The 15008-nt window shown below is 45.6% G+C and overlaps 1 protein-coding gene across 1 annotated transcript in view; it reads right to left on the reverse strand.

The window, feature by feature from the left end:
• The window catches only part of POLR2A (RNA polymerase II subunit A), a gene marked incomplete in the record, with an annotated part of 2048627 nt that overhangs the window by 1626759 nt on the left and 406860 nt on the right, over positions 1-15008 (reverse strand). The window contains 1 exon segment of the mRNA XM_044077036.1: positions 7854-7978. Within this exon segment, the coding sequence (XP_043932971.1) occupies positions 7854-7978 (125 nt within the window).

Here is a 15008-nt window from a genome sequence, read left to right on the forward strand (position 1 = left end):
CTTTTCTATTTTGCTGAGTATGCCTTTCTTGTGGAAGGCCTGCGAGCTTCCATGATGATATCTTTCACTCTCTTGGATAGCTTATCCTGGTGATGAGTCAAGGTATTTTCCAGGCAGCTAGTTGTAATGTTTTCAGGTTGGAATGCAGAGTTTTGTAATTGTGCTGAGTCAGGAGAAGCGGCCATTGTGGCAGAAGCCATGGTTTTGTCTGCGACATGCTCTTTAGCAATGGGTACCAGTGCTGCCTTGGCCAGTCCAGAGCTATCAGAATCACTCTTGGCTGCTCTGCTGATCTTCAGTAAGACCCTGGTCATCAATGGAAGAGGTGGGAATGCATACAGAGTTAGAGTTCTCCAGCTGAAAGAGAGGGTGTCCACTTTCCAAGCTTGTGGGTGGTATGTCCTTAACAGAATTTCTCCAGCTGATGATTGTGTGGGGAGGCAAAGAGGTCTATGTCCGGTCTCCCCCATGATTGTGTTATCTGATGGAAGATGTCTGGGTGCAGCATCCATTCGTGTACATCCATGATGTTCCTGCTTAAGCTGTCCGCCAGTAATATTGTAATTCCCTGGTACAAACTGGGATTGCAGCTGTATATTGAGTCAAGGAAAGTTCCCATAGATTCATTGCCAGTCTGCAAAGAGGGTAGGAATGGGTGCCTCCTTGCCACTACAACTGTAGTGTTGTCTGTCCTTATTAGCAGGCGGCTTTGATGTAGAAATAACTTGAAGGCCTCGATTGCATGCATCACTGCCAGCATTTCCTTTTGGTTTATGTGCATGCGTAGCTCTTTTTGTGACCATAGTCCTTGAATGCATCTTCCTTCCATGTGCGCTCCCCATCCGTGGTCTGAAGCGTCCGTTGCAATGGTTTGGCTGGCTATTGGTTTGCTGAAGGGCAAACCCGTTTGACTGGCTTGCTTGAGCCCACCACAGAAATTCCCTTTGAAGGCATGGGATGAGTGGTATCAGTTTCCAAGCTGTGACTGTGCTGAGTCCATAAACTCCTTAGGTACCATTGGAGTTTCCTCATATGTAGCCTTGCTTGAGGAATCAGAAGAATGCAAGAAGCCATGTAACCCAGGGCCTGCAGTATTTTTCTTGCAGTCAGCTGAGTTTGTCTCGACAGGTTTGTGAAGTAATCCGGTAGTTTTTGTTTTTCTTCTGTCAGGAAAGCCATTTGGGTGGTTGTGTCTAGATCCACACCCAGAAAGGTTATTCTTTGGGATGGTACAAGTCTTGACTTGTGAATGTTGACTGTATATCCCAAGGCCTGAAGACAGATGGCATAATTCAAATGTTTTACCAAAATTTGTTGGCTGTCCGCTTGTATAAGGCAGTCATCCAGATACAGGTATATTTGCATCCCCTGAAGTCTGCAGTGTGCAATTACTGATGCCAGGCATTTCGTGAATACTCTGGGCGCAGTAGATAAGCCAAAGGGCAATGCTGAGAATTGATAATGCTCTGAGCCTGCAAGAAATCTGAGGTGTCTTCTGCAGCTTTGTCTGATAGGGATATGCAGGTATGCCTCCTTGAGGTCCAGAGTTACCAGCCAAGACCCCTTGCCCAGCATGGGAAGGAGTTGCTGTAGAGTCAGCATTTTGAATTTTAGCACAATGAGATAAGTATTTAGTGCGGACAAGTCGAGAATAGGCCTCCATCGCTTTTCTTTTCTTGGAACAAGGAAGAGTCTGGAATAAAATCCTTGGCCTTGTTCTGCGAGAGGAACCTTTTCTATTGCTTTCATTCTCATTAAGTTGGAGATTTGTTTCAAAGCCTCCGCCCTTTGATTTGGGGGCAGGTCTGGCATGCCTTTTCTTTTCGGTAATGTGTGGAAATGGAACCTGTATCCTTTGTCTATTATTTGTAGTGTCCATTTGTCCCTTGTAATAATGTGCCAATTTTCTGAAAATAAGGAAAGCTTTCCGCCCAAAGGTGCTTTCAATTGAGCCCTGGTTGGCGGTGTCAAAGTAAAGTCATTGAGTCTGTCCTTGTGTAGCAGTTGTAGGTCCTGCACTACCTCTCTGGTTGGGAGGCTGCCATTGACGTCCTCTGTAGGAGCCTCTAGTGTGCCCTCTACCTCTGGCACACCTGTTCTTGCCTCTCTGAAATCTGTCTGGAAAGGACCAGTTCTTGGAAGGCCAATTTCTGCTGAATCTTGGTGGTTGGACTTGCATAAAATCTTTGACTGTCTGTACAGATTTTGCCTTTTCTTCAAATTTCTTTAAGACCTCCTGAGCAGTGGAGCCAAATAACTTTCGCTTTTCCAGTGGAGCATCCAGAAGCTTTGCTTTAACATGGTCTGGCAGAGATTGTTCCTTCAGCCAAGCATGCCTAAGTATGACTGCACCTGTCATAGCTGACCTACATGAAGCTTCCAATGCATCATAACCACACTGCAAGAAATGGTTGCTAACCTGTTGAGAGTTATGTACCAGATCCTGAAGCGATTGGCGATCTAGGGGTTCAGGAGAAGACTGCTTTTTATGCAATTCATCTAACAAATATTCTTGGTACTGTATCATATGAAATTGACAGTTTAAAGCCCTCATAGAAAGGGTAGCAGAAGTATACACTTTTTTACCCCATCGCTCTAAAGCCCTGGACTCCCTTTCAGAGGGGAGTGGATTTTTTGTAGTGACAGCTGTAACCCCTTTAGGGCCCTGGGAAATAGTTTCTGGATCAGCAGAGTGGGCCTTGTAAAGGAAAAGATGTGATTCCGGGATCCTGTAGTACCTAGGGTTTGGCAGGAGCCGGAGAGAGTGTGTCAGGGGTTGTGCTAGATTCAGAGTACACATCATCAATGACATTCAAAACAGGGGGAATAGCCAAAGGCCTATGCTGAGGCAAATGCAAGAAGGTCCTTAATCTCTTCCTGGAATCAGAGAATTCCTGCCACTGCCATTGGAAATGCTCCCTCAGTGTGCAAAGTTCCCCAAAAGACAGTTCTTCAGGAGGGGAGGCCGAAGGGCTAGATTCCTCTGCATCTGAATCCTCGTAGGCCGAAAAAGCCTCCTCCTGGTAGTCAGAGAGGGCAGAGCCATCAGAGGCCTCATCTGAGGAGAGGGGATCAGAGGGCTCAACCCTGGGCCTTTTTGCTGTAGAGGGTTGAGAGCCCCGAAATAAGGTCCTCTGCTAGACTAAGGATCTGAGAACCTGTTGTGGGTCCCTGAGGGATAACCTTGGGAGGCATAGATTTAGAGGAGATTCAACAACAGAGACAGTAGAAGCCTCCGGGGCAGAGGTTGTCGGTTGCACGGTTTCGGTGGACGGTAGTACCAAGGACTCTGTTTCAGCCGAAACAGAGACACTCGCGGTAGGCCTGGCCATGGTTTCAGCCGAAACCGTGGGTGTCGGTCCTTGTCCTTGCGTTTCTTCATTAAATGTGAAGTCTGAGTCTCAGACGACATTTTGTAAGCAAAACTAGCCCAAAAAAATTCCTCTGCAAACTCCGACCGACGTCTTAGAGTGCGTCGGTTGAAGGAAGCACAGGCGGAACAGGCAGAGACGTCGTGGTCTGGGCCTAGGCAAGGTAGGCAGCAAGAGTGGAAATCCTTATGAGGTATCTGTTTCCCACAAGTCAAACAATTAATTTTATCTGACATCGGCTGAGGCAAGAAAGAGTCCCCAACGGGGTACTTAGCTTTTGAAGTCTTCGGTTTAGCTGAATTACAGGAGCTGGCCGAACGGCACTTGTGAACTGCTTCTGCTTCGGGCACCACGCGGCAAGAAAGACTGAGGAAGACTGCGTCCGCTGACGCTTTTATACCCCAGGCGCTCTGACGTCGGGGAAGGGGCGACATCAGCAGACGCCGGACCCAGACTTTGGAATCCGGCCGACCGAAGGGCTGCCTGAGGCAGGACAACCCATATGTGATGACTGCAGATGCATCCTTGAAGGACATCCACATTGCAAAGTATGTTTTCCAACTTGTTCGGCAGAATGCATTAAATCCTGTAATTCTTTACTTTCCACACAGTCAGGAATCAACATTTTCTGTTTAAGCAGTCCAATAACATGTTGCTGATATTTTAACGTATGAAACTGGCAGTTTAAAGCCTTAATGGCCGAGGTTGCAGAAGTGTAAACCTTCTTACCCCATCTATCCAGCACCCTGGAGTCTATCAGAAGGGGTAGGATTTTTAGCAGTAAAAGCTTTAATGCCCTTGGGACCCTGTGAAATAGTCTCTGGATCTGCAGCAGGATTTTTGAAAAGGAACTTGTGGGACTCAGAAACCCTGTAGTATCCGGTCAGGTTATCTAGGAGCAAGAGGCAGGGAAATCAGGGGCCAAACTAGATTCCAAGAAAGCATCAACAATGTCTAGTACAGGAAGAACAGCTAAAGGCCTATGCTGAGGTAGGAGAAGGAAATCCCCAAGCCTCTTTTTGAATCAGAAAAATCCTGCCTTTCCCAGTGGAAATGCTCCCTTAGAGTATGTAAGGTTTTCCCAAAAGAAAAATCCTCAGGAGGGGAAGAGGGAATAGAGTCCTCTGCATCAGAATCCTCATAAGTAGGTAAGGGCAAATCCAGATAATCAGAAGCCAGAAAAAACAGAATCCTGATCAGAAGATGCATAACCAACTGCAGTCCTAGGCCTCTTAGAGGGGGGCGGGGGGTTGGCTACCCTGATTAGAGTTATTAGATCTTCAGCCATTCTTATTTGTTTTTTAGGCACAGAGGCCTGAGCATGTGGCCTGGGCATCAGTTTTTTTAGACATGGATCAAGATTTAGGCCTAATTAATGAAGGAGGTGTCTATTTAATATGCAAGTCCGTATGCCTGAATACACCCTCAGAAGCAAATGCCTGCACAGCGGCTCCGGACACATCCAAGGTAGAGACATCCATGGGTTCCATAGCTGAAGCATCTCACTGCATACCGGACTCCGAATGGGTCTCAGTAGAGGCCTGCGAATCAAAGTAGCAGGCATCAGGGGCTGCAAAAGCGCCTGAGTACCGGCGTACTGGCGACTGGCTTAGAAGAGTCGGCAGTTTTGGACCTCTGTGGTCTCTGTCTTTATCTTTGCATTTTTTCAGAATCCCGGTAGTCGGATGGCTAACAGATGACATTTCTGGATAAACAGAGAACTGAAATATTTAGAGGCGAAAATATACAGACTGATAGTGTGCTGGTTACATAAAGCACAAAACTGACAGCAAGGTACGTACGTCGTGGTCAGGGCCTAGGCAAGGAATACAGTACGAATGAAAATCATTGAGGTATTTGCTTTCCACAAGTAATGCAATTAACTTTTACTGACATCGGGAATGAGCAAGAAAAAGTGTCTCCAACGGGGTACTTCGCTTTAGTTGAAGACTTCAGTTCTGAAACTTGAAAACTGAAATTTCAAGATTCGGCCGACCGGCACTTGTGAGCTACTTCTGCTTTGGGCACCACATGGCAAGAAAGACTAATGTAATGGCGTCGGCTGCAAGTTTTATGCCCCTGACGACCTGACGTCATGGAAGAAAGGACAGCAACCAACGCAGGACCCAAGACTTTGTTAAATCAGTCCAACTGAGGAATACTGCAAGCAGATAACCCAAATGTAAGGACTGCAACAGTGAAACATGAAGATCAGCTATAACAGCTGGGTCAGCAGGAGGGTTCTTGCAAAGAAACCGGGTGCCCTGGGGAACCCTATAAAATCAGTCTGGTCATTTAGCTGCTGGAGGTTGGGAAGAGACTGAAGCAGCTAAGAATGCATCTTGGAATGCAGGTAGTAGAGGAGGCACATGTGGGGGAGCGGGCTGCTCCATTTGCAGACGGTCAAAGTATAGTCTTAGAATCAGAGACCTCAGAGGCCTGCCACCTGAAGTGTTCCCTCATGAAGGAGATAGTATCCCAAAAACTAAAGTCTCCCCAAAACTAAAGTCTCCCCAAAACTAAAGTCTCCCCAAAACTAAAGTCTCCCCAAAACTAAAGTCTCCCCAAAACTAAAGTCTCCCCAAAACTAAAGTCTCCCCAAAACTAAAGTCTCCCCAAAACTAAAGTCTCCCCCTGGGGAGTCTGGAGAAATAGAGTTCTCTTCATATGGAGTAATGAAGTCCTTGGGGGCTTCAATTAGAATCTCATAAGAGAAGGATTCCTAAGAGGATGAATATTCCTCCTCATACACATAAGTTGGTTGAGGAGTGAGAGTAGGTGGGAGTTGTTGGGACTGTAAGACCTGAAAGGCCTTAAACAGGCTTTGGGAAAAGGATTCCCAGCCTGACATCAGAGGGGGTTCAACGTGTTTGGACTTCTGTTTTCATTGCAAGGGTGTGGTAGACAAGGGAGAATCAGACATCGGCCTAGCAAGAGGAGATTCAGGGGCTTCTGAGAAGGTGAGCTGTGGTTCCCCTGTGCCATCAGGGCCTGATGGCTGATTCGCCTCAGTGGACGTACACGTGTGTGTCCTTGAGGAATTGGTCTCCCACAAACACTTCCCCTTTCTAGCAGACATGCAATTCTAAATGGCAATCAAAAAACAAGGAAAAAACCAAACATGGTACTTATCTGCATCAGTCGAAGAAGCGGTTCAGTGTTTAATGGAATTTGTAATCTACCTTCTGAAAAAACACGACCTGCTTACGGAACTGGCAAACAGGAGTCAGATGTTCATTGCGGCAGACTCCAAAGTCTGTTCCAAGAGGGTGAGTGCAGAGTTCACTTATACCAAATGACAGCTTAAGGCCCTGGTAAAGGACGTCACACAAACCCTCCTGGAACAAAGACTTTGGTATACTGGCCAGACAGTGGCGCTAATGTTATGAAAACTGCAACATGAGAATAGGACATTGACAATTACCTTCAATACCCTTATGGAGACCTATGTTAGCCCTTCACTAGTTACCTGGCACCTCCAACTCTTCAAAGGCCTTTTACCTGCTACTACTGTTTTCAGTAAGCACCCCCATGACAACAGTGGTCATTTCCTACCACATTTTAATGGTAAGTTCAAAGCATTTTCATGAGTTTTGGTAAGGGTGATGGGCACCATGTTAAAATTTCCCTCTGCCAGAGCAACCAACTTTGTCCTAAAATCTCCACCCTCTTTCCTGCACTGTCAGTACCCCTACTATCAGCATGTTTTCCCCATCTAATTTCATTATCCAAGCCTTCAGTGTGGACTGCCTCCCCTCCCTTGCACTTAACAGCTTTCTCTTCCAAGTCTCTTTCTACAATCACTGTTGAACTAAATCTTATTTCTACACCCTCTGTACACCCCCCCCAACTAAAGCTCACTTCCTCCTCTACAAAACCTTTTTTGTTCATGCAATATTCACTTTCCTGCCATTTAACTTTCCATTCTTCCCAAAAGACTGAGTGCCCTTTCTCACTACATGCCATTATGCTCTTGTGATATTTGATCCAGAGTGGTAACCTCCATTTCTGACTCCCTTTCAGTGTTGCTTGCCACTAACTTTACACTTCGGTCTCCCTGTCATTTCTTTCCTGACTGCCACTCCTATCTTCCCTGACTGCTGTTCCATCTACCTGCGTTCCTTTGTCTACATCCATCTATGGTTCCCTACCACATTGACTTTCACTCCTGCTGCAGGGTCTCCAAAAGTTTGCACGGCTACTTGCCAAGCAAGCCAACCCACTACTGTAGTCCATATTAAATAGTCACTTGCAGCTCCCTCATTCTTTTGTACATTACCAAAGAAACTCCTGAAACAAAATCTCTAGTATCATTTTAAGCACCTCACTTACATCTGTACTGTTGGAGGTATCGTACTAGGCCTTCTAAATGGCCTTAATGGAATATCTCTTCAAGCCACTTACCACACTGCAGCACAAGAAAGCAAAGTTAAAATTTAGAACAAAGAAAAGAAATCTAAAAACAGAAGAAAATCTGATTACCTGAGGTTGAGTCGAAATGTAGACCAGGGTAGGATTCGTACCCTATGACCCATCATAGACATTTTGTGGAGTGTTGGTTGTCTGTTGAAAATGACAATGTCCCCATCACACATGTGCCGCTCCACCTTAAAGAAATTAAGCCAAGAACATTTAGAATACTGTGAAAGGATTCAGACACTAGTACAATTACATTATGTAAAGAAAATAAAATGTAGATAATTTACTGATGCAATAATGATTACAAACTGCCTGCAGATGCTGGAGCTAGGACAAAATCTTGACCTTCCCACTGAATATCAGGATAGTGGTACAGAAGGTACTCTTGACAGCACCATCTTCAGGACTTTCATGCCTAGTGTGACAGGTATACTACTCCAAATACTGGAACATGACCAGTCTGCATTGGTCTCCTGCGCCAGGGAGGCATTACATAAACTTGTTAGAAGTGATGGACGGAAAGGGCAATGCACGAGTGAACTTCTACTTTTATGGTAATTAAAAATAAGTACAGTTGTGTACACTTACCATAAATGTAGATGTTAGAGTATATTCACTGTTGCAGTCAGACTTGGGTTATCTTGCCAGGGGTAGCAGTCAGTCGGCCCGAAAGCCAGAGGCTTAATATTTATGAGTCTGTTGCTGTCGCTCCAGGATTGGCTTCAGGTGGTCAGTGGTATAAAATCAGGCAGCCAACACCATTACATCAGTTTCTTGCCCTAAATGTCAGGAGCCCCCAAATGGGGAGCTAGGTTACAGTGGAAGAACACCAGTAGAAATTAAACACCAAAAATCCCCATAAGGAGTGAGAAAGAGAAAGAAGGGGGATAGAGGATGGGAAACCAGGACTGAAACAGTGAATACACTCAAACATCTACATTTATGGTAAGTGTACATAACTGTACTATGTTCTCCATGTTTCACTGTTGCAGTCATCACACTTGGGTTGATTCCCAAAGCTGAAGAAAATGGTGGAGGCAGTCGGGAAGACTGGGCTGGCTAGGATGCCCTGCAAGACTGCAGTTGCAAAGCCTGCCCTGGATTTGGAGACTATAAGCAGGTGGTAATGCTTGGTGAAGGTATGAACAGAACTCCATGTTACAGCCTCCAGGATGTCCCTGGTAGGGACTCCTGAGAAAAGCTGCAGAGGTGGAGGCTGCCCTGGTGGAATGCACCCTGATCCCCTTAGGGGATGGTTTCCTGTGGTATTTGTAACAGAAATGGATAGTGTGCTATCCATTTGGAGATTGGTTGGATATAGTATTAACCTCTGCCCCTGCTGCAAAGCTGACTAGCAACTGGTCAGTTGTCCTAAAAGATTTAGTCCTATCCAGGTACAAACAGAGCCATCTGCACACATCTAGAGAATGCAGAATCCTTTCCCCCTTCTTTTGAGGGCTAGGGAAAAAAGTGGGCAAATGAATAGATTGGTTAAGAGCCACACTGGACACCACTTTAGGCATGAAGGTTGGGTTATTCCTAAGGGAGACCCTGTCAGCATGAAAAATGATGAAGGGCTCTACAGCCATGAGTGCTTGTAGCTCTGAAAGTCTTCTAGCTGAAGTGATGGCCAGAAGCAAGGCTGTTTTCCAAGTGAGGAATTTTAACTCTGCTGAAGCTGCAGGCTCAAGGGGGGGGGGGTAGTGTGAGGTTTTCCAACACAAAGTTAAGGTCCCAAGCTGGGGTAGGAGCTCTTCTGGGTGGGCTTAAATTGCTAGCCCCTCTTAGGAACCGTTTGAGAGGGTGAGAAAAGAGGTGGCTCTGTGCTGTAATGGGCAGAGATGGCAGAGGCATGAATTTTAATAGAAGAGAAGGATAGGCCGCTGTGAAGTAGGTCTGCTAGGTAATCCAGGATGAGAGGTAGGGAGGCCTGTGCTGTTTCAGCTCCTTTAGCCTAGATCCATGTGCAATACCTTCTACACTTGTCAGCATAGGATTTTCTAGTGGTGGGGCGTCTGGCCTCACATACAACATCCAGGACTTGCTTCCTTACGCTGGCAACTGGAGGAGAGGAGAGGGGATAAGCCAGGCTGCCAGGTTCAAGGTCTGCAATTGTGGATGCATGAATTCTCTATTCAGCTGGGTCACGAGAGTTGGGATCTGAGGTAGGTGCCATGGAGGCAGGGGTGACAGTCTGCGCAGCAGTGGGTGCCAGTGCTGGCATGGACAGTCTGGGGCAAGATTGCAATAGTTTTTTCCTCCATTATTTTGAGTAGTACCCTTGTAAGTAGAGGGGGAAATGCATATATCGAGAGGTTTACCCATTGGAAGGATAGAGCATACACTTCCAGGCCTTGCTGCGAGGTTCCATGGTACAGAATTTGCTGAGCTGGCGATTGTTGTGGGAGGCAAAGAGGTCCACCTTCAGGGTGCTCCATTTCTGGGTTACAAGGTTGAAGGTGCTGTGCTCTACCTGCCACTCGTGTGGGTCTAGGAGGCTTCTGCTTAAGACATCTGCCAGAGAGTTTTGGGTGCCTGGCAGGAATTGTGCTAGCAGGTGAATTTGCAGTCTGCCAAAGGGTCATGGCTAGCCTGCAGAGGGGATAAGAGTGAGTTCCTCCCTGCTTGCTGATGTAACAAATCACTATGGTATCATCTGTTTTGATCAGTAGAGGCCCCGGGGAGAGTAGGGGTCTGAAAGCGGTCACAGTACTGAACAGCTAACATCTCTTTTTGGCTGATTAGCAGATGTATTTGATTTGGGCTCCAATGGCCCTGAATGCACCTGCCATCCAGGAGTGCACCCCAGGCATAATCTGATGCATCTGTGGTTAGGGTCTGGGCAGCATGGGGTTGTGAAAAGGGAAGGCACGTGTTGTGTTTGCATGCTGCTGCCCACCAACAAAAATATTTCCTTACACAAGGTATCATAGGTATGATAATTTCCAGGTCCTAAGTGTTGACACTAAAGGTTTTTTAGGTACCACTGAATTTCCTCATATGCAGTCTGGCATATGGAAGGAGTAAAACGCAAGATGCCATGAGCCCTAGAGCGTTGCAGGATTTTCCTTGCGGATAACTGGGTTCTGGTGGCTAATTAAGAGAAGTAGCCTATCAGACAGGAATGCCATCTGGTATGCTGCGTCCAGGCTTGCTCCCAGGAATACAATTTGAGTGGGGACTAGTTTGGATTTCTTTTCATTTATAGCATACCTCAGGGAGGTCAGTAGGTCCTTAAAGGGTCAGGTGCTGTAAAAGCTTTTCCTGTCTGCCTGAATCAGGCAGTCTAAGTAGGGGTAAATTTGAATATTCCTTTGTCTGCAAAAAGCAATGGCTGGAGCCAGGCATTTTGTGAAAACTCTCGGAGTAGTGGATAAGCCAAAGTGAAGCGCAGACAACTGAAAGTACATATATCCTGCTCTGAAAAGTAGATATTTTCTGCAAGAATCCCTGATTGGGATGTGTAGATAGACCTCCTAGGTCTAGGGTGGCTAACCAACTATGCTTGGATAGCATAAGAAGCTGCTGGAGGGTGAGCATTTTGAATTTAGTTATCACCAAGAAGGTGTTTAGAATTGACAGATCGAGGATTGGGCGCCAAGTGTCCTCTTTCCTGGGTACCAGAAAAAGCCTGGAATAGAAACCTTGGCCTATCTGGTCTGCAGAAAAAGGCTGTATTGCCCTCATGGAGAGCAGGGAATGGACATGGTTTTGGGCCTCTGCCCACTGGTTTGGAGGAAGATCTGGGAACCCTTTTGGGGTTGGCAGAGTGTGGAAAAAATGCATCCCTGGACACTGTTGAGGATCCATCAGACATCGGTGATGGAGGCTCAGTTTTTTGCATGGGAGAATAGTTTTCCTCCTAGGGCCACAAGCAGGTGGGCAAAGGTAAGGGGTGGAGTTGTAAAGTCATTGTGAGTGCTTTCCATAGGGGGGTGGCACTCAGTTTTTGTAGTGGAGGAACTACACTGCTTAGATCTCTGCATTCCCTGGGACTGCTGTCTGGGGGTCTGCTTCCCCTAGGTCTTGCCTGAGCTGGCCTTGAGGGGGCTGGAAAGGACCAGTGCTTGAAGGGGCAATGCCTACTGAACCTCGGAGGCTGGCCCTCCAAGTCTGTCTGCATAGCTTAACTTTTTCTTCCATATTTTTTTTTAAGACCTCTTCTGCCTTGGTGCCAAACAAATTGCCTTTGTTCAATGGTGCGTCCAATAGTTCTGATTTGACATGGTCTGGCAAGGTCTGTTCCTTAAGCAAAACATAGCTTTTAAATACAGAACCTGTGACTGCTGCCCTGCAGGATGCTCCCTAGGGCGTCAAAGCTAAATATTTTTGTTTCAGGAGTTCCATTTTATGTTGCTGGTACTTCAGCATGTGAAACTGAATTTAGTGCTCTAATGGCAAGAGTTGCAGAGGTATCTACTTTTTTACCCATCTGTCTAAAGTTCGGGAATCCCTGCCCGAGTGGGTGGGATTCTTAGCTGTGGTTGCTTTTATTCCTTTTGGTCCTTGGGTGATGACCTCTGGGTCAGCAGTAGGATTTTTGAAAAGAAATTTGTTTCAGTCAGTGTCTAATAGCTGTCCACTTTCCTGGGAGCAGGTCAGAGGGTGTCAGGAGTTGACCTGGATTCCATAAAGACATCATCCACAACATCCAGGACAAGAGGAATGGCTAAAGGTCTGTGCTGCGGTAAATCTAATTCCCCGAATGTCTTTTTGAACTGAGGATAGTCCTGACATTCCTTTTGGAAAAGCTCCCTTACAGCATGTGGAATTTCAACAAATGAAAAATCCTTGGAAGGAGAGGCAGAAGGAACGGATTCCTCTGCATCTGAATCCTCATAAGCAGACAAGGGTTGCACGTCTTCATATTCAGAAACCTCAGTCATCGGACTCCTGGTCTGATAAAACTGCTGGGGATAAGTCTCTTTTGGAAGGGGTAGGCTGGCTTTCCCTAACAAACATAAGGTCTTCCACCATTTTAAGCATTTGAGATTCAGGCATGGAAGCAGGTGCTTGGGCCGTCTGTTTTTTAGCCGTAGTTCGTACACTGGGCCTTATAAACTCAGTAGCTCTAGAAAGAACTGAAGATACGAAAGAAGCCTGTTTGTCGAATAATCGGTAGTGTGAAGAAAGTACAGTTGTGTACACTTAGACTTAACTCCTACTCCATTTCTTTCCCTCTATATAGGCTCTCCTCGGCTTAGTATATGCCTACTTGCACAATGTTGGTCTCAACATACCTGGTGAATACTTCCCTGTTGTACATACTGTATATACTTCAGGTACTCTACAGTACTAGAATTAGTGTGTCTCATATCTCCATATGTCCGTTATTACAGATTGTAGGTCTAAATATATTCTGCCCGAATTTGTACATATTGTATATACTTTGGTACTCTACAGTATTAGTATTTGTTTTCCCTTGACTTAAGTATTTTTTTCTCCAATATCTCCATATGTCAGCTATTACTTATGGAATTGTAAAACTGTCCTTGCATTTATTTTTAAACTGTTTTCTTAAATTGTATTTTTCTTCAGAGATTTTCTCAGTCTCCACTGAAAATGGGCCACAAACCTAGCTGGACTAAACCGGTTAACAAATGACAAATAAATAAATGTAGATGTTCAAGTGTATTCACTGTTGCAGTCATCACACTTGGGTTATCTGCATGCAGGTTGCCCTCAGTCGGCCCGAAAACCAGAGTTTTGGAATTTCTGTGTCAGTTGCTGTCACCTCCTCGTAAGGTAGCCAGGGTTATAAAACATGCAGCCGAAGCCACTGCATCAGTTTTTCATGCCCCAGATGTCAGGAGCCCCCAAAATAGGAAGCTATTACTTGGTGTGGAACACCTCCAGTAAAAAGTAAATACCCCTGCCATAAAAGATGGCCATAAAGTGGAAAAGTAGAAAGGATATAGAAAACCAGAGGGATGGAGGGAGGGAAACTAGGACTGCAGCAGTCAATACACTTAACATCGACATTTATTGTAAGTGAACACAACTGCACTGTGTTCTTAGTGTTTCACTTAGTCATCACACTTGGGTTGATTCCCAAAACTAAGACTGCTGTAGCAAATCCAGCTGTGGATTTAGAAAAAATAGGCAAGTGGTAATGCTTGGAGAAGGTGTGTACGGAACTCCAGGTTGCAGCTTCCAGGGTGTCCCTGGTAGGGACTCCCATGAGAAATGTTGTAGAGGTTGAAGTAGCTCTAGTGGAATGAGTTCTGGATGCCCATACGGGTAGGTTTTCCATGGTGCTTGTAGCAGAAATGGATGCAGTGTGCTATCCATTTGGAAATGGTTTGCTTTGAAATGGCCTTCGCCACTGCCTCTAACAAAGCTGACTAGCAGATGGTCAGATTTTCTGAAAGGCTTAGTGCTGTCAAGGTAGAACCTAAGCTGTCTGTGCACGTCCAAGGAGTGCAGGATCCTTTCCCCTTTATTCTGAGGATTAGGGAAAAAGGTTGGCAAATGGATGGACTGGCTTAAAGCCACACTGGATACTACCTTGGGCATAAAGGGTTAGTCCTGAGGGAAATCCTGTCATTATGGAAAATAATGAAGGGCTCCACCGCCATTAGTGCCTGTAACTCAGACACTTCCTGCTGACGTAATAGCTAGAAGTAAGGCTGTTTTCCAAGAGAAGAATTTTCTGCTGAAGCAGCAGGTTCAAAGAGGGATGGGGGTGTGTGAGCTTCTCCAGTACAAAGTTAAGGTCCCAGGTCAGGGTGGGAGCTCTCCTAGGGGGCCTCAAATCGTTCCCTCCTCTCAGGAACTGTTTGGTGAGTGTGAGAAGAGAGTGGTGTCTCAGTATTAACTGTTGACAATTTGAGAGACAAAGGATGTAATGAACATTTTGTTTTTATGAATGTTAAGATAGTAGTAATGAGACATGCTCAGGCCAAACCCTATTTTTCGGATGGGAGGGTCAAGGCAGATCAGAAGAAAGGTAGTTATGGCAGAGATTAAACTAAGAATTCCCCTAAATTATAACAGTGATGTCTCTCAATATGTAGACATCATTAAAAAGCATTGGAAGATTTTGGTTACTGATCCTGAGATAGCAAGGTTTAGGAACAGCAAGTCTAAAAAGAAGACTATGCTATCCGAGGGAAACCTTAACTCATAACAGTGACTATGTACTAGACCATTTGGCCACTAACATTTGCGTATATATTGAACCCAGTGCTGAATTTTACCATCCTGACCAGAAGTACT

The sequence above is a fragment of the Protopterus annectens genome, chromosome 7.part0, assembly GCF_019279795.1.
Source record: "Protopterus annectens isolate FY-2018-M chromosome 7.part0, PAN1.0, whole genome shotgun sequence".
Classification (NCBI taxonomy): Eukaryota; Metazoa; Chordata; order Ceratodontiformes; family Protopteridae; genus Protopterus; species Protopterus annectens.